Source organism: Lycium barbarum, chromosome 1 (assembly GCF_019175385.1).
Source record: "Lycium barbarum isolate Lr01 chromosome 1, ASM1917538v2, whole genome shotgun sequence".
NCBI lineage: Eukaryota > Viridiplantae > Streptophyta > Magnoliopsida > Solanales > Solanaceae > Lycium > Lycium barbarum.
The window spans coordinates 152800877-152818523 of NC_083337.1; the positions used below are offsets into that span (position 1 = coordinate 152800877).

The 17647-nt window shown below is 35.5% G+C and overlaps 2 protein-coding genes across 5 annotated transcripts; one reads left to right on the top strand and one right to left on the bottom strand.

Annotated features, from left to right (window-relative positions):
• The first annotated feature begins 4395 nt into the window (after nt 1-4395).
• Nucleotides 4396-12149, top strand: LOC132644866 (V-type proton ATPase catalytic subunit A). 3 transcript variants are annotated; one of them, XM_060361521.1, is made up of 21 exons: nt 4396-4506; nt 4607-4704; nt 5688-5814; nt 6003-6058; nt 6157-6213; nt 6358-6469; nt 6581-6618; nt 6734-6835; nt 7516-7572; nt 7676-7747; nt 7844-7945; nt 8062-8124; nt 8202-8334; nt 8717-8823; nt 9448-9642; nt 9717-9803; nt 9929-10033; nt 10888-10985; nt 11071-11149; nt 11386-11474; nt 11608-12149. In XM_060361521.1, exons 2-21 carry the CDS (start codon nt 4627-4629, stop codon nt 11720-11722), a joined length of 1872 nt encoding a protein of 623 aa, XP_060217504.1. In that variant the 5' UTR covers nt 4396-4506; nt 4607-4626; the 3' UTR covers nt 11723-12149. The 3 variants fall into 3 exon arrangements, with proteins under 3 accessions (XP_060217504.1, XP_060217499.1, XP_060217512.1); XM_060361516.1 differs by lacking the exon at nt 4396-4506 and having other exon boundaries at nt 4544-4704; XM_060361529.1 differs by lacking the exons at nt 4396-4506; nt 4607-4704 and adding an exon at nt 4729-4865.
• Nucleotides 12150-13394: 1245 nt separating this feature from the next.
• Nucleotides 13395-16336, bottom strand: LOC132644881 (uncharacterized). Of its 2 annotated transcripts, none has more exons than XM_060361550.1 (2): nt 15847-16336; nt 13395-13697 (listed from the first exon to the last, which is right to left on the bottom strand). In XM_060361550.1, the coding sequence occupies exons 1-2, from the start codon at nt 16223-16225 to the stop codon at nt 13690-13692; spliced, it is 387 nt and encodes a 128-aa protein (XP_060217533.1). In that variant the 5' UTR covers nt 16226-16336; the 3' UTR covers nt 13395-13689. The 2 variants fall into 2 exon arrangements, with proteins under 2 accessions (XP_060217533.1, XP_060217524.1); XM_060361541.1 differs by lacking the exon at nt 13395-13697 and adding an exon at nt 14189-14325.
• Nucleotides 16337-17647: the final 1311 nt, after the last annotated feature.

Below are 17647 nucleotides of genomic sequence, written 5' to 3' on the forward strand. Positions count from 1 at the left end.
ATTCCCACCCTTCACTTTTGACTGTGCACTTTACCACGCCCCTTAAAATCATTTATCTTTTTTTTCTTCCTCATATCATAATTGAAGTTTATGCATTTGCCTTATAAAGTAACAGGGGTTAAAAATTACTTTAAAAATAAAAAAAAAGGGTCAAAGTTGTTCCTTAAGTTTGGATCGTGAGTTAAAAAATTCTTTATTTTAAACATAGAACACTAACAACCTTTTAATGAAACAAAATAGTATAATTTCAGTAAAATTCTAACTATGGAATTAAAAGCAACGAAAAAACACAAAAAAATTTGACTGATAACCTTAGAAATGAAAAAAGAACTTTTTCATTTTATCACTGCTAAAAAAATAATATAAAATAACCTGTATGTACTCTATTTGCTCGGAAACTTAGGAGTTCAATAATATAAATTATATTTTTTATTTATTCATTTTATGAGTAGTCTTTAACTCTTTATTTTGATAAAATAGCTTAAATTAGATGATAGTTTTTTCTAGGGTTGAAATTATTGCCAGAAAATTCATAACTAATAAGGAAGATGATGAATTCCTTCAAACAAAAAAAACTAGGTCCTAGTAGGGGGAAAATTACATATGTAAAGATTAATCATAAAAGGTTTCCATGAAGAAAAACCATAGATACATATTGAAGAACATCATCATAATAATATAAATTATTCGATATAACATAAAATGAGGAGATTCTATATCATCATTGTGTAATAAATTCTTTTAAAGTTTTTAAGTGTTATTTTTGTCAATTTTGTAATATTATTTGGGTGAAAATTAGTTTCCCCATCCAACCCTACTAAAAAAATGAAATATCTCTCCCAATTTCGAACAATAGTTGTTCCTTCCCTTTATCTCACTTAATTTTAGTACTTATTTTACCCTCTATGTTAACGCTCTTTATTTCTTTTACTTTTAAATATTATGATTTGTTTCCTTCTTCTTTTTTAAAAAATATATAATATGAACTTACCTATAGGACGAATACAATCTAATTTACGAAATAAGTAAGTGAAAATTAGTTGGAGGTCTATTATTGTTAATTGTTAAAAATAAGAGATATTTTAACTTAAAGTCTAAACTTAAGGGACTACTTTGACCCTTTTTCTTTTACTTTTAAAATGACTTTTAGTCCTTGTTATTTTGTAAGATAAATGCATAAACTTCAATGACCATATGAGGAAGAAAAAAAAGATAAATGACTTTACTGGGTGTTTGAGTGGCCATTCGAGGAATTGACTCTGTATTTTATGAAAGGAAATCGCCTGCCTTAAAAATAGTTTGGAGGTTTGAATACAGTGGGAACTGAGCGTATTGAGCTTACAAAAGATGCCCATTGTGTTGCTAATTGCTATTGTGTGAAGTTTATTACTATTCAAATCTTATTTAGTATTTACTCTCTTCGTTCACTTTTACTTGTTCACTTTAGACTTTTCACGTTATTTAAGAAATAATAAATAAAGTGCATAATTTATCAATGTACCCATATTAATTGGTGTCTATTTTTATTAGATTTGAAAAATAATTTGAAGTGAATATTTAATACTATGGGTAAAATAGGAAAAAATAAATTGTCTTTTCTTGATATGCTAAAAGTAACAAATAAAAATAAAAATTTATTTTTAGAATATTGGATAAGTAAAAGTGAACGTATGGAGTATTAAAAAGTGATTAGTTTTTAATGCTTGTTAAAAAGTCGTTGAATAAACAACAACGTTTGTGCACTTTAATAGCCTGTTTGGCCAAGCTTATTTAATACTTATTTTTTCAATAAGTGTTTATTTTAAAAAAAGTGAGGTGTTTGGCCAAGCTTTTGGGAGAAAATAAGTGCTTTTGGGGAGTAACAGAAGCAGTTTTTCAGAAGCTAAAAAAAATAGTTTTTACCCAAAAACACTTTTTTGAAAAGTACTTTTGAGAAAAATACATAGAAGCACTTTTTAAAAGTTTGGCCAAACACTAATTACTTCTCAAAAGTACTTTTTAAATTAATTGGTCAAACAAAAACTGTTTTTAGCCAAAAGTACTTTTTTGAAAAGTACTTTTAAAAAAAAAACTTTTTAAAATAAGCTGTTTTTAGAAGTTTGGCCAAACAAGCTATAAGACTAGTTTACCTAGAGCATTAATTGTATTTCTTACGCAGTGAGATAGATTAAATGAGTCGAAGAATTTTGTGATTCACCATATCCCAAGAGTTCTCAAGATCTCTCGTAATGACAATTTGAATTGTTAATTTCCTTGTGTGGTAACATTACCCCTGCATTTATTACTAGTTTTTCCTTCCGGATCAAAAAGAGTGTCCCCTTAGTTATTTGCACAGTTCTTAAGAAAACACTAATTTTTAGAAAATGAATAGGTAATTTGATTAAATTGCCCCTAATAAAATAGGTATTGAAATTTGATCACAGAGCACTTAATAGGGGCAAATTTGAAAAAATAAGATTAATTTTTTCTTGATTTATAAGTAGACACTCTTTTTTACCTAAAAAAAAAAAGGCTAAGTAATACTCTTTTTTATCTGGAGGGAGTATAATTTAATAATTTTTTATCCATTTCCCTTGAGGTACTCTCTCGAATGCATTAGAATTTGAGTATTCAAGTTAGATTTTTTTTTAATTAATTTTAGTTTGTTCATTGATTCTTCTATCGAGATTGTTGATCTAAAATTGAACAGTGATGGAGATCATTAATTTATTTTAACTTTTTGGTTTCTTCTTTTCCAAGTTGATGTGTTTTTGAGAGGTTTAATTATCTTTTCTCTTGTTGTTAAAATAGACATGATATTATAAATAATTATGTGTCATTACAAAAAATTGTGTTACTGCAGACCGTAATGTTTTAAATAAGTGCTACAAATACATTTACAATAATATCATAACGTTTTGTTAAGGACACAGTTCCTAATTTATCTGCCCATATTGTTGCATTGGCAAATACGAGATTACGAGAGGAACCGTCACAAATGTGATGTATCTTCAAAATATTCTTTTACGCTCCTTAGCTAGCTAGTAGGTCCACCATCTTATTCTACTTGTGAAAGATATGCCTAAGAAGTAATCCCCTAAGTTGTTGCATCAAATTTTTGTATTCATTTTTTTTATAAGTCAGTGGTCAAGTCAGCTTGCGCATACCTCAATAATTCTAGTGGCTATTTATTTTCCCTTACTAGCATAAAATATCAGATAATTCTGTCTATCAATACTTTGACGAATGAAAATAAATCACTTAGCATTTTTGCTAACATTGAGATTTGAACTTGAGATCTAAAAAATAAGCGCACTTAATGATTAAGATTTTAATGATGAGTACATGTAATGAAAGTTATGAATCATAATCTTTACAACAACAACATGCTCAGTGTAGTCCCACAAATGGAATCTGAGGAGAGCTGGATGGATGCAGATGTTATTCATTCAAGAACTTTTGTAAAAGATGACCATCAGTATTAACTATAACCACCCACAACAACATACCATCATAAGCAACAATAACCGCTAGCAACTATCATCACAAAATAGTTGTCACCATTCCTAGCCTCAATCTATGTACAATCATCATTACAACAATAGTTATCACCCATTACTGATAATTATCACCATCAGTCATTCATATATATCGCCAAATAACTGTGATAGCATCACTATTAATTATCGCTATCATTCATCACTGCCACCATCATCCACTACCATTAACCACTATTGCCAACCACCATCATTATTAATTACTATGTAACCGTAACCACAACCACTACTAATCATAGTCGGCATTTACAATCACCGTCATTAGCCATTACCACCACCATCCACCATAATTTTTTAATTTTTTTTGTTGATATATAGTATTAGTATTTTATATAAGTATGTTTATTTATCTTTAAACAATGACCAATTTTATATATTTAGATATTGAGAAACTACATTGACTTAATTATATTCATACCTTTACTCGAAATCTATATAAAATCTTAATATTCAGATGTCTTATAGCCTGTTTGGCCAAACTTCTCGGAAGCTAAAAATATTTTTCATTTTAGAAAGGTATCTTTTTAGAGAGTTGAAGTGTTTGACAAAACTTTTATGAAAAAAATAAATGTTTTTAGTTGCAACAAAAATTGTTTTTCAAAAGTTGAAAAAATAGCTTTCCTCCCAAAAATTTTTAAAACTTTTAATCAAGCACAAATTATTACTGTATTCTAATATTGACAATGATTTTTTCTTTAAATTAATTGGTCAAACACAAATGGTTACTCTCTAAAACACTTATGACAACAAATAAAATACTTCTTAAAATGAGTAGACTCTGAAAATTTTGCCAAACGTATTAAAATCTTAATAGACATTTTAATATTTAAGTGTATGCCAAAACTCGATTTATCCCGATTAAACAATCGCGAAAAGAAGAAGAAAAGATGGTGAATGAATTCACGTTAAACATGGGAGGAGGACCAGACACGCAGACTAGTACGACACGTGATTAATACAATACCGTGATGTGATGTCCCCATTTTATTACAACTAGCCATTTCATTTGCCACTCTCTGCAGTTTCCTACTTTGTCTGTAACTGAATTGTTTCTATAATTTCATCTATAGTTTTACTTGAGTTGGCTACAATGCCGTCACTCTTTGGAGGTCCTCTTACTACATTTGAAGATTCTGAAAAGGAAAGCGAGTATGGTTACGTTAGAAAGGTACCATTTTGATTTTGCTTTCTGTTTGTGATCCAATTATATTCATTATTCCAGCTACTATTTTGATTGTTTCTCTCCAAGTTCTACTGCAGATCCATTTAAACTGTTCTATGTGCAGTTGGAGTAGTATATCACCTTTGATGCTTCCTTCAGTTTGATGAGTATGATCTGTTTTATTCGAACTCTCATGGAACGGAATTGTATATTTTGTTGGATCGTTTTTAGTTTGCTTTACCTTGGAAGGACATGGTTTTATATCATAGCAATTTTTAGTCGTGCATAAGTTTTCTGTAAATGCTGAACGTGGTAGTAACTGTTTGGCCTTTGCTTTAAAGAACCTCTTTTTCGAGAAGCTTTTAGAGTAAACAGTTTGCTGCTTTCTTGTTCACGAGTTAATAAGCATTAAATCAATTGAACTTCTCTTTCTTTCTACTATGATTACTGTAGTTGCTGTTGATCATTAGGTAATAGCAATACTCCTTCCGTCTCAATTTAAGTGTCTTACTTTCCTTTTTGGTTTGTCCCGAAAAGAGCGACTCTTTCTATATTTAGTAAGTTGAGAATTCAAACATCCCACGTGGCAATTTTAAAACCACAAGATTCAAAAATTTCTTTTTATTCCTTAAACTTTGTGCTTAATCAAACTAAGACACTTAAATTGGGACGGAGGAAGTACATCTTAACTTTCTTTTGCCTGTGCATTTGCATCTCCTCACTGCTTGCGTGAATTGGTGATTGTTAGTTTCCTTATGAAATTAGAGCCTTTCATTGTTAGATTTTTATTTAGCTTTTATAAATTGCTTACAATGTAGATGATCATGCTGATATGGGATTATCTGTTACCAAATTGCTTTCTTGGTTTTGTGCTCATTGAATGAAATACTGTGCCCAACATTACTTGGTTCTCCAACTCCAGAGTAAAAGTTGCCATTGCTAGCACTTGCAACTTATGTTATTGCCCGCAAATTGTGCCTTTCCTACAGGTGTCTGGACCAGTGGTTGTTGCTGATGGAATGGCAGGGGCTGCCATGTATGAACTTGTTCGTGTCGGACATGACAATCTTATTGGTGAAATTATTAGGCTGGAAGGAGATTCCGCTACAATTCAAGGCATGCTGTTGAACTTCTTTAATCCTGCTAATCTCTCTGCCTTTCAGCATCCCTGGATTGTTGTATCTCCTCCACTTCTATTTGTTCCTTCCCGGTTTTTTTAAGGATATGTACTAGCTTTGATTTCTAATCAGAGTTGAATTGAAATTACAAACAAGGTTTCTTTGTTAAGATCTACTTTCTTGCAGTCTATGAAGAAACAGCTGGGCTGATGGTAAATGATCCTGTCCTACGTACACGCAAGGTAAAAAATAAACTACTTCTTCTCAGTTTTATTGTTTGTTTTAACTGTTGGAATATCGGATTTCAAATAGGCAAATTGATGTTTTATTCAAATTACAGCCCCTGTCAGTAGAGCTTGGTCCTGGAATCTTGGGAAACATCTTCGATGGTATTCAGGTTATTATCTGATCATGTCCTGCAATTTTTATCTGAAATTCTTTACTGAAGCTTGTCGGAATTCAATTACTTTGTTATGAAGCCAAAGCAGCTTCAGTTGCACGCTTACATTATTTTTGTATGTTTATTTTGTCGATAATGCAGAGACCTCTGAAGACAATTGCCATAAGATCTGGTGACGTATACATCCCTAGAGGTGTATCTGTTCCAGCCCTTGACAAGGATAAACTCTGGGAATTTCAGCCTAAGAAAATAGGTATTTTTTCTACCCTTTGACTCCCTAACTTGTTGGACTTTGAGTTATCTTTGCCAAGAACTGTCACTTTTATCATTGATGACTCTGCTGACTTAATATTTCTGTTGCCAGGCGAGGGAGATGTCTTAACAGGTGGAGATCTGTATGCTGTAAGTTTGATAGAACTGAATTTCTTTTAAAGAAGTTTGTTGAGTCCTTTTCCAAAACTGTATCAAAGTATCTTCCTTTATGTTTGAATCTCTTCCTGATTATTTATTTTTGCAGAACGTCTTCGAGAACAGCTTAATGGAACATCATGTTGCACTTCCTCCGGATGCCATGGGAAAAATTACTTACATTGCTCCCGCTGGTCAATACTCTTTGAAGGTCCGTGAATACTCCCCAAATAGCAAGCATCTATGCATTTGGTACAAGTGTGCTTGTTGGATCAATAAACAAAAATATAGATCCATGGGTCACTATTTCTTCTTTTGCATTGCATACATTATGAAGTAATTTTCTTATAAAACAGTGTTCACGTTTTAATTTAAAATATGGTTACAGTGTCAATGAAGCATGTCTAAATAATACGGAACTTTGCCACTAATTGTGGTGTGTTTTAGAACTGGTTCCTGAACCAAGGACGTAGGTTAAGGAAAAGGATTAGCTATTTATTTTTCCTGTTTTCTGTGAACTTATAAAAAGAAGGGAAGATAGATATCTATTCCTTTTCCTGAATTAGGTCCTAAAGACATGTTTATTGTCTGATAGTTACGTCTTCTTTATTTTTATGTTATCTATATCCTTTTTCATAAGGTATGTTATAAACTTAACCAAACTTAAGTTCGGTTATGAGGATATTTATTTGATCAATTTAATTTTTTAATGTGTTTTTCTTATCTGGTAATACATTTATGCCTCTCTTAAATTAGGAAAGTGGTAGATGGTGTAGGCTATGAATTGCCAACTTGCCGTATCATTTGAGCATAAAATAAGATATTGCAAGCAATACATCAACTTTAAAAATCAGGTGCTGTGACAGATTCCTCTTCTCATTGCTCATGCAGGATACAGTTCTTGAGCTCGAGTTTCAAGGTGTCAAAAAGCAGTTCACTATGCTTCAGGTCATTGACATACTAGTCACATAGGATTCTTAAATTTCCTTTTACTCTGTTATTCTGTCAGTTTCAGCAGTGGCTTCTGACATTAATTTGCCCATATCTCTAGAGTTGGCCTGTTCGTACACCTAGACCGGTTGCCTCAAAGTTAGCTGCTGATACTCCTCTTCTTACTGGACAGGTAATAAGTGCACAGAATATTAAGCTCTTTTTGGATTTCATAATTCATGTATAGAATCTTGGACATCTTCGATATAATTTCTCTATTTCATGCCAGCGTGTTCTTGATGCTCTGTTCCCTTCCGTGCTTGGAGGTACTTGTGCTATACCAGGTGCATTTGGCTGCGGGAAGACAGTGATTAGTCAAGCTCTTTCCAAGGTGAGTCTCATTTTGCTTTATTTTTTACTTCACTTTAATCTCGGACCTACAGTTAGATGTTTATACTTGTTACACTTCATCAAGTTCATCTGATTCATGCTGATTAATGAATGCAGTACTCTAACTCAGACACTGTGGTCTATGTTGGTTGTGGGGAAAGAGGGAATGAAATGGCCGAGGTATGCGCTTTTTGACTTTGTTTTCTGAGCTATTTAGTATTATCTCAAGGTAGATAACACAAAGTACTTAATTTCAGGTGCTAATGGATTTTCCTCAATTGACAATGACATTGCCTGATGGACGTGAAGAGTCTGTCATGAAACGTACCACACTTGTTGCTAATACTTCAAACATGCCTGTGGCTGCTCGTGAGGCCTCAATCTATACAGGTTGCTAATCTCTTTAATTCTCTAACTTTCTTGATGCTTGACAATTCATTGGAGAAGCGCCTTAATTAACTGAAAGAAGCCAAGTACAATAAGTACAGTTTACTTAGCTTTAGAATTTTAAATGCTGATAGAATTTTATTCCTCACTGTACCCCCATTGAAACGATATAAAAGATAAGTACATTAAATGTTCCACTCTCTGCTCTTTGCACCTTCATGTTTGATATGCACAAAAGCTGCTGCCTGCTTTGCATTTCTGGTCTAAGTATCAACTCGTCTAAAATAGAAAAAATGTGTCTCAACATGGTAGTTCTTTTATTTTTATTTTTTTGATTAGTAATACAACATAGTAGCTCTTGACCTTGTATCAATATCCTTTTCAGGCATTACTATAGCCGAATATTTCAGAGACATGGGCTACAATGTGAGCATGATGGCAGATTCTACATCTCGTTGGGCTGAAGCTTTACGTGAAATTTCAGGTCGACTGGTGAGTATTTATTCTTTCTATTGCCACAAAGTCAAATAGCCTCTTCTATCTCAGCAGCTCAAATATCCTCGTTCTGTTTTCGGAAAAGCTTTCTGTTACTTTTTGGTTGCTCATATTATGTTTCACATTGTCATAGCTTATTCGTTATAGTACCCAACCAATTTACAAAGCAACAGTGCTACTTATTATCTGGCTTATGTGTGGCACCAGTATTAACAGAATGACGTGGAAATGGCGATATTATGGGGTTCGAAGTTCTAATTAAATCTTGACTTCCTTTATTTTTTGAATAATTTGTAGTGTTTCTCGATAATCGTATTTTGAACTTTTGAGGCAGCATAGTCACAATGACGACTAAAAGGAAACTTTTTATATTACTTTCTTTCTATGGCTGCTCTATTCTCTTATTTCATTTCTTAACGGACGTCCCTTACTGCATGTGGCTCGCTGCTTGTGTAAGCATCAGTTTTTCACAAAATGGGCAATGCCTAAAACCATGTTTTCTTGGATTGTATAAAATTAAACATACAGTTCTGCGGGAACGACTGCCTTCCCAATCTGGAGCCAAGTGTTATTTCTCTTATTCGTATCGTCTTCTCTTAACATACATTATGCACCTTTCAGGCAGAGATGCCTGCTGACAGTGGATATCCTGCTTATCTTGCTGCACGTTTGGCATCCTTTTATGAGCGTGCTGGTAAAGTTAAATGTCTCGGTGGGCCTGAGAGAACTGGGAGTGTGACAATTGTTGGTGCTGTTTCTCCTCCTGGAGGAGATTTCTCAGATCCTGTTACATCTGCAACTCTGGGTATTGTTCAGGTTGGTGAAGCCACAGATCTACCCTATTGGTTGTTTCTCTTCCTTCAATTTTCTCTAATATTACTCTTTTCCAGGTCTTCTGGGGACTAGACAAAAAGTTGGCACAGAGGAAACACTTTCCTTCTGTTAATTGGCTTATTTCCTATTCAAAATACTCAGGGGTATGTTGTTTGGATATTCATGTTGATATTTCTGTATACAGCAAAACATGCTCATCATCCACCTTTTCCTGCTTTTAGTCATTGGTTATATACTGCTTCTCGCTGACTCAACTTTTCTATATCAGGCCTTGGAGTCCTTTTATGAGAAGTTTGATCCTGATTTTATCAACATAAGGACAAAAGCCCGTGAGGTGCTGCAAAGGGAGGATGACCTAAATGAAATTGTGCAAGTATGTGCTTATGTTGCCTTTTATCTTTTAACATTTCTTCTCGAGTTGTACGTCATAAAGGGAAGCCCGTCCAGTTTTTATCCCTGATGGTGGGGTGGGTAGGTGGGGGTTGGGGGGGGGCATAGGGGAGGTTTTGGATGTAACTAAACGCATCTGCACAGTCTCGACTAGAGGAGCAGTTTTAGCTGTCTTCAGACTGAAGATTGTTGATAAGGACAAATTATTCATGACTTGGCTATTTCCTATGTGCTTTCTATCTTCCTTGTTCGTGTTCCTGAAAGATCAAACTTAGAAGTTATGTTTTGTGAAAGGGAACTTATATCTGGAGGGATTATGTTGGGTTGTCTATGTGAGGGGTAAGTAAAGAACGTGAAAATCAGGTATGAGAATGAAAAAAGCACAAGCCACCTCGTTCGTGCTCCAGTGTTCCTGGTTCATGATCTCAGCAACTTTTGGACAATCATGATCATATTTAGTCAAGAGATCTATGTGTGTACTCTCTTTTGAGGGAAATTGGCTACATCAAAATGAAAAAGGTAACTAATTATGAATTCTGCTTGGAGACAATGACTATTTTCAGTCTCTTAGATACATGATGTCTCAGTAGTTGGTAAATCACTTCAACTATGTCCTAGTATCAGCTGTCACTTTAGGGAGTCGTCATTCTTTGAATCTAAGCTTTCAGTTGGATTGCATGATGTGTGCTTAAACAGCTTTTATCATCAGACAGCTAACAAAACATTTCTTCTCAATTACCCTGCCTCTGCCCAACCATTTTTTCCCCCTCAAACCTCATTGGTCTACAGGAGATAGATACAGCTGTCATTGATATATTGTTTTCTTATCTTCTGCAGCTTGTTGGGAAGGATGCTTTAGCCGAAACAGATAAAATCATTTTGGAAACTGCAAAGCTTTTGAGAGAGGACTACCTTGCACAAAATGCATTTACTCCGTAAGTGCTGAAAAAGAAAATCCACCATGATATGCTTGTTAATTGGGATTGTTATGATCTCACGTTCTTTTGTCTTTGGTAACAGGTACGACAAATTCTGTCCTTTCTACAAATCTGTTTGGATGTTGCGCAATATTATCCATTTCTGTGACTTAGCCAACCAGGTAGAGTAGTCTGGCTATGGATACATGCCTTTTCGATGTTGGGGTGCCCTTTGTCATTTATAGAGATAATCACTATCTATTTTACATACGTGTACTGTTATTTTCATGCTCACAATTCCTTTTGCCGCACTTGAGTTGAGAATAATATTCAAACTTGGTGATCGCTTGATTAATAAAAAAGCGAAACTTGTATGGGTATTTTCTTGTGACATTTGTGGGTGTCGTCTTTTACACAGGCCGTTGAACGAGGAGCTGGTATGGATGGACAGAAGGTTACCTACAGTCTAATTAAGCACAGTCTAGGGGATTTGTTCTACCGTTTGGTGTAAGTAACTCCCAGACTTTGTTACACGGTATCATATTAAAGAAACAGATTTTTCCGTGTTGCTTGTCTGGTGCTTTGTCTCCCACTACCCCTTCTCTTTTTTTTCTCGTCGTTTACACCTTCTTCTGTGCAGGTCCCAAAAATTTGAGGATCCAACTGAAGGAGAGGAAGCTCTGGTGGCCAAGTTTCAGAAGCTTCATGATGATTTGATTGCTGGATTCCGCAATCTTGAGGATGAAACTCGATAAGTCACTGTTTAGTAAATGTCTTCCAGTTCCTCGAATCAGTCGCATGGCGTTGTCCTCATTAAGATGGCCGTTTGGATCCTTGAATTGGACAAGTAAAATGAGAAGGTGCTTGGCTCGGCATTTTATATTTGTTGTTATTTATTTAGCAGCACGCTCAGTTAAAGGGCTCGGTTAGGCAAATTTATTTAGTTTCAGTCCTCTCTCTATCATCAAACTTGAAAAATAAAGGTGATGGGCATACCTACCTAAGCGCTATCACTTAGGTGTAGGAGTAATATATTGTTCTTTGTTCTGTTGTTATTGCATGTGCAATAAGTTGTACTAATAAAGGTCTAGAGTGCTCATGTCTGGAATTTGCTGGCCTCCATTTGATCTACAATTTCAAGCATAGAGTTGGTTCAATTGTCTGACCTCTGTGCACCTTCACAACCGTAACCTCCTCGTCTTGGTCACGTGTATCCGTTGGGTTGTGGCTTCTGGCAGAAATGCACAACCGTTTTTCCAAGTACAGACGGATAAACTAGTTTCTTTGAGAAAAAACCCACATAAACGCTTTTATCAGCATTAAGTCTCTAGGAGTTAGTAGCATACCCACTGTTATTCAATTGTAAAACTGCCATTCAATTGTAGGCATGCAATTCCTGCTGGTCCCCATTTGCATTGCTTTCCTCTCTCAAGCGATATCCGGCAATTAACCTATCAAACCAAGTTGAAGTCATGCTATGGCCTAAAGAAAAACTAAGACTGATTATCATTAATGATTTATAGTTTCATGGCAATAATCTCTATAGAAATCAAATTAAACTTTTTTTTTTATAACGAAAGGAAGGCGCATCAGTCCTCATCAATTATCTGATTTTATTATTTGTACCGGGCTAAGGGCGGTCCTCAGAAACCTAGAGGTCTCATGTGGAAGCCGAAATTCATTTGTTCATGCCCTCAATCTTACGAGGAGAAAAACATTTATATTTGAGAAATCTCTTCGATACCAATTGGATTTTTTTGATCTGCCAAGGTTTTCAGAAAATGGTTAAAATCATATTATCATGGAAGGCTAAAAGCACTGATCTGGAAGAAAGTGTAATGCCAATTCCAAGATGTGTTTACCATGCTAAATGATTCTGAACCAAAAACCACAGTAAACGTAAACCAGCGAAAACAAAAGCAGGATGCTACAAACTAAGCACTAGTTGTCTCACCAACAAACACAACTCAAAACTGATTCTCCAAAAGTCAAAAGAACACACTCGTCACCCGATGCTTAGAAGACTGGTAGATCTGATAGTTCGTTTCACGTTTTTCTCCTTTGCTATCAAATTAGGATGGTTTAGATTTGCAGCTTAGTCTAATTAAACACATACAAATTGATAACTAGGGAGTAGAAGAGTAATTTCCTAGATGCTCCCATTTGGACCAACAATATGCAACGGAACGAAAAAGCATTTTACTGATCTCACATCATATACACCAGACTGGAAAACAGTTATAACTATGCGATTGCTCCCTTTCCCAGTGACGCCACCACAACATTCAGCAACACCAAAAGAGACATTCAAAAATAAATACTAAAAAGATGCGACATATATTTCTGGTTGTTTTTTTTCTCTTTACCACCAAGAAGGCTGATAAGATAACATCACATAAACTAGGTAAGGTGAGTACAAGAAACAAATAACGGACAACCAAATTTATTTCTAGTATTTACAAAGGCTAATATGTGATAACATTACATTAATTAGGGCATACAGCAAAGAGCTTGTATTAAGAAATACCCATCACCTTAAACCAAGAAATTTGGATTGGTACAAAATAAATTTAACTTCTCCTACATACTACACTGTACATTCGATGGGACTTACTGCTCTCCTAGTATAAAAGAAAGATGACAGGAAGCTTGTATGTACAAATTCCAGCTTGGAAATGCTTCCTCAATACTCTGCTCAGCTACGTAACCTATGTACAGAAATTTATAAACCTGCATATACAAGAAGAAACATTTGAGGATCATGCAACTGCCACCTTAGTGGTGGCTCCACAGCAACAGGCATAAGACAGGTCTCAAAGGCATTCGTGTATAACAAGTGCATGTAGGTCTCCCAAACACTAACTGAACCAAGAATGAGTTTCAGCAAAAGATAAAAAGATGTATTGAGATGTGCAACCTAACCCACTATGAGGACTGGAATTTGCATATGGCCATTTTTTTATTTTTTTGATTAGCGCCGGGTGTCCGAGTCTCTTTGAGCCCCGACTAATCCCGGGGGTGCACAGGCCCTCGGCAAGGGGTTTCCCGCAAGTGCACCACGGGTAATTCAGGGTTTCCCCAGTCCGATGGCCCTCAGAAATTGTTTGCACCCGGCGGGTTTCGAACTTGAGACCTTGAAAGGGAGCACCCCAAGGCTCAAGTCAATTGCCACCAGGCCAACCCCTGAGGGTTTTGCATATGGCCATTTTGACAACAAATAAGTCTCAAGTTCTCACCAACCTTAACAACGGCGGCAGAGAAGCAATTGCTTTCCCCATTCATGCTCATGCTTGCAGTTAAACTTCCTCGTCCTCAGACTGGATTTCTTTTTTGGACAAACTACTCTTCTCTGTCACAGCTAAAAAAAAAAAAAAAGAGAGAGAGAGAGAAGACAAGTGAGAAAGGGTGCATGAGCAAACTGTCCCCTAACTGTCAAAAAAAATAGTTAAATGAATAGGACGGTCCTTAGGTTCATGAAAAAACACTTGAACAAATTCTAAACCTTCAAGAGAGACAACAATCTTTTGCCCGTATATTGTCATGAACAAATCAACCACAGCCTTCTGAATAAGCAAGACAGTTAAACCATTTTTTCACAAAAGTACAAGAAAAGTAAAATGTTCCTCTCTATTTAATTTTATGTGACCCTAATTGACCACAAAGGAGTTAATGAAAGAAAGAAAGGCTTTTGAAACTTGTGATCTTAAACATGCCCCGACATTTGTTTGACCATAAAAGCTTAGCTTCGTATTAAGTGAAGAGAAAACCTAAAGAACTCAGAATGATGATTCAAAGATCACGTAAGGCAATCAATATACGCAAACAGCATTTGGACAACTCACGAAGATCTCCTCAAACTACAACTCCTCCGAAACAACCCAAACGTAGGAAACGTGAGACTATCCTGACAACTTGTTTGAGACTTTAACGGGATAGTGATGACTGATTTCATAATTACTCCTCTCTATTGCATACACACCAGGAAAGAGTAAGGCATAAGTGAATTATCAGGCAATATTCTTGTACACATACAAAAACGAGGCAGTTCTCTCTTGTCTTTGAATCAGAAGGAAAGCTCTACGGCCAGGGTCAGATTTCTACACACCCCACTGCATCAATCAGATAGGAATAACAGTATAATCCTTTCTTATAATCACCTCAATAGAGCATCTGCCTCGCTCAACTTTAAGAAACATGCTGCAGCAAAGACCAGAGTGCATATAGCAAGCAGACTATCAGACGGGTACAACAGAGGGAAACAACTTCTCCACATCAAAGGGGAACAAAGAGATAGTGGCTTTTAGGAGCAGACACAATACTTGGTTAGTTACTGAATGGACAAGGACTAAGGCTATGCGAAATTCCCAAATAAAATTAAAAACCAAGTTATAACTCTATAATCCCTCTCCACAAATAAGCGATGCATCTCTCCGTTCTAGCAAAACATCCTAATCCCATCCAGCAAACGTAGCAGTAATTCAAATCACCCTCCCTTCAATAAAAAAATAAAGGCCCGAAATATCCATTCCATCCATCTAGATCTGAAATGAGTCGAATTTCCTAAATGGACAATGACTAAGGCTATACGAAGTTCCTGAAAGAATAAATAATCAAGTCATAACTCTATAATCACTCAAAATTATCTCTCCATTTTGGAGAAACGCCCTAGTCCCTTCCAGACAAACGTCGCAGTAATTCAAATCACCATCCCCATCAATAAAAAATCGTAACCCAAGCTATCTACTACAGCCATCTAGATCTCACACGAGTCAAATTCAAGATCCATTAAATCAAAAAATCAACGTAAACAATACATACAATTAACGCACAGCTTTGCTAGAAAAAATCATTACGGAGGAAGGCTACAGAGCATAATTACCGCTATTAAGATAAAAATTAGAGGAAGGCCATCCACGAAACGTAGCGAGAGACATAATCTCCTCTTCGGAGAGCGTATTAGCAAGCTTATGAACAAGATCAGCAATACCATACGAACTCCGTCTAGGTGGGACCCAATAGGACCCACCGGGACAGAACGGCAACCAATCAGGTGCCGATCGCCGCACTATAATCCCATGAATCGCATCTTCAATCCTCTGCACCGCAAGAGCCTCAGCCTCTGACGTGTCAGATCCGATGTTTCTGTCGATGTGGTGGGACCCAGTAGACTCGAACCGAGAAGATACCAGAAGAATCGCATTACGGTGGTTGGTGGTGGTTCGGATTAGGGTTCGGGCTTGAGAGATGGAACGGGCCATTAGAAATGACAAGGAACGAGAGAGTTGTTATAAATAGAGAGATACAGATAAGGAAAGAGGGAGTGAGAGTTTTTGGGGGATGGTTGTTGCCGATAAAATCGACGCAGGAAAAGGGCTTCCGCGCTATTTATGAGAGCAAGAAGTTTGGCGGTGTATGATTACGCGTAGTAGTTTGGGTTGGGCTTAACTGCATTTCTTGGCCCATATTATTTCTCGAACACCTTGTTATCGTTAGGGTCGTTTGGTTCTTGGACAAGTTATTGGAATTATAATGTGAGAATTATAATTGAATCAAAACTTAAGTATAAATAAAAGGATAACTTACATAAATCACTATCTTTTAAGAGCTTTTAACGATTCGTAGCTACATTTTATGTATTTATATTTCACAACTCTTTCGCGCAATTTGCTATATTTTAGTGTATTGCTCGTTAGCTTTTTAGCGCAATATACTGTTCATTTGTATCCAATATTATTTGATGTCGCGTGTATTTGAATACATGCAACCTTAGTTTCTTTGAATACATGTGTATTAAAAAATGATTGTATTCCAGTGCATTTAAATACATGACGGAGCCGTGTATTTTAGTATATTTATATATTGATCTATCCTTTTGTTATGGCTGTATTTGAATTTATTCGAGCTCCGATCTGAGATCGTCGGAAAATACACCAAATCCATATATGAGAAAAAACCATGGATTCCAGCATTACCGATGGCTATGACTAATCCATTTTGGGGGGAAATGAAGATCAACAAAATAATTTATTTGGTGAACAAGAAGCTCTTTGATGTCTTTCCCCTTTACGGTACTATTTTCATTCAGAATTTCACTGCCAATGGACAAGATCCATTTCCCCCCATAAAACCCAAGTTGATTTATCTAGAATTTTTGAATTTTGATTGTGCAGAGAGTATATGGTTGTTGTTTGTTTGCTCGCCGGTTTTAATTTAATGCTCCTGGTACTAATTGGCTGCGGTGGTGCAACGGAGAGAGATAAGTGAGAGACGACGGAGATGAGAGAGGGAACAGAGAGAGAGGGCCGAGAGGGAGGAGAGAGGTGAGGGAGAAGCTTGAGACAAATAACTCTATGTATTTGTTACTTGATACAACTACGATATGTATATTAGAAAATCACTGTAATTACGAAATATAAATAAATTAAATAGTAGTTATTATCAATAAATACTTTTTAAAGAAAGCTATGGCAGGTGAAATTTCCTAAATAAAACCTATATTTGATTTATATTGAATAAATTTAGATAAATTTTATTTTAAACTTAATTTTTTTAAAGGAGTTTTGGAAAATGACAAATGTGTTATTTTGTTGTTTTATTCGAAGTTAGTCTTCGGAAAAAAGATTGAGGTTATCATTTCGAAATAATTATCTCACCTGGAGTAGTCGTATGTGGTTGACTAC

Coding starts and splice junctions, on each gene's coding strand:
- LOC132644866 (XM_060361521.1), top strand. CDS start 4,627: ATGCCGTCACTCTTTGGAGGTCCTCTTACTACATTTGAAGATTCTGAA. Junction 8,335..8,716: donor TGAGGCCTCAATCTATACAG/GTTGCTAATCTC, acceptor TATCCTTTTCAG/GCATTACTATAGCCGAATAT. Junction 10,986..11,070: donor GCACAAAATGCATTTACTCC/GTAAGTGCTGAA, acceptor CTTTGGTAACAG/GTACGACAAATTCTGTCCTT.
- LOC132644881 (XM_060361541.1), bottom strand. CDS start 16,225: ATGGCCCGTTCCATCTCTCAAGCCCGAACCCTAATCCGAACCACCACC. Junction 14,326..15,846: donor TAATTTTTATCTTAATAGCG/GTAATTATGCTC, acceptor TTTTTTTTTTAG/CTGTGACAGAGAAGAGTAGT.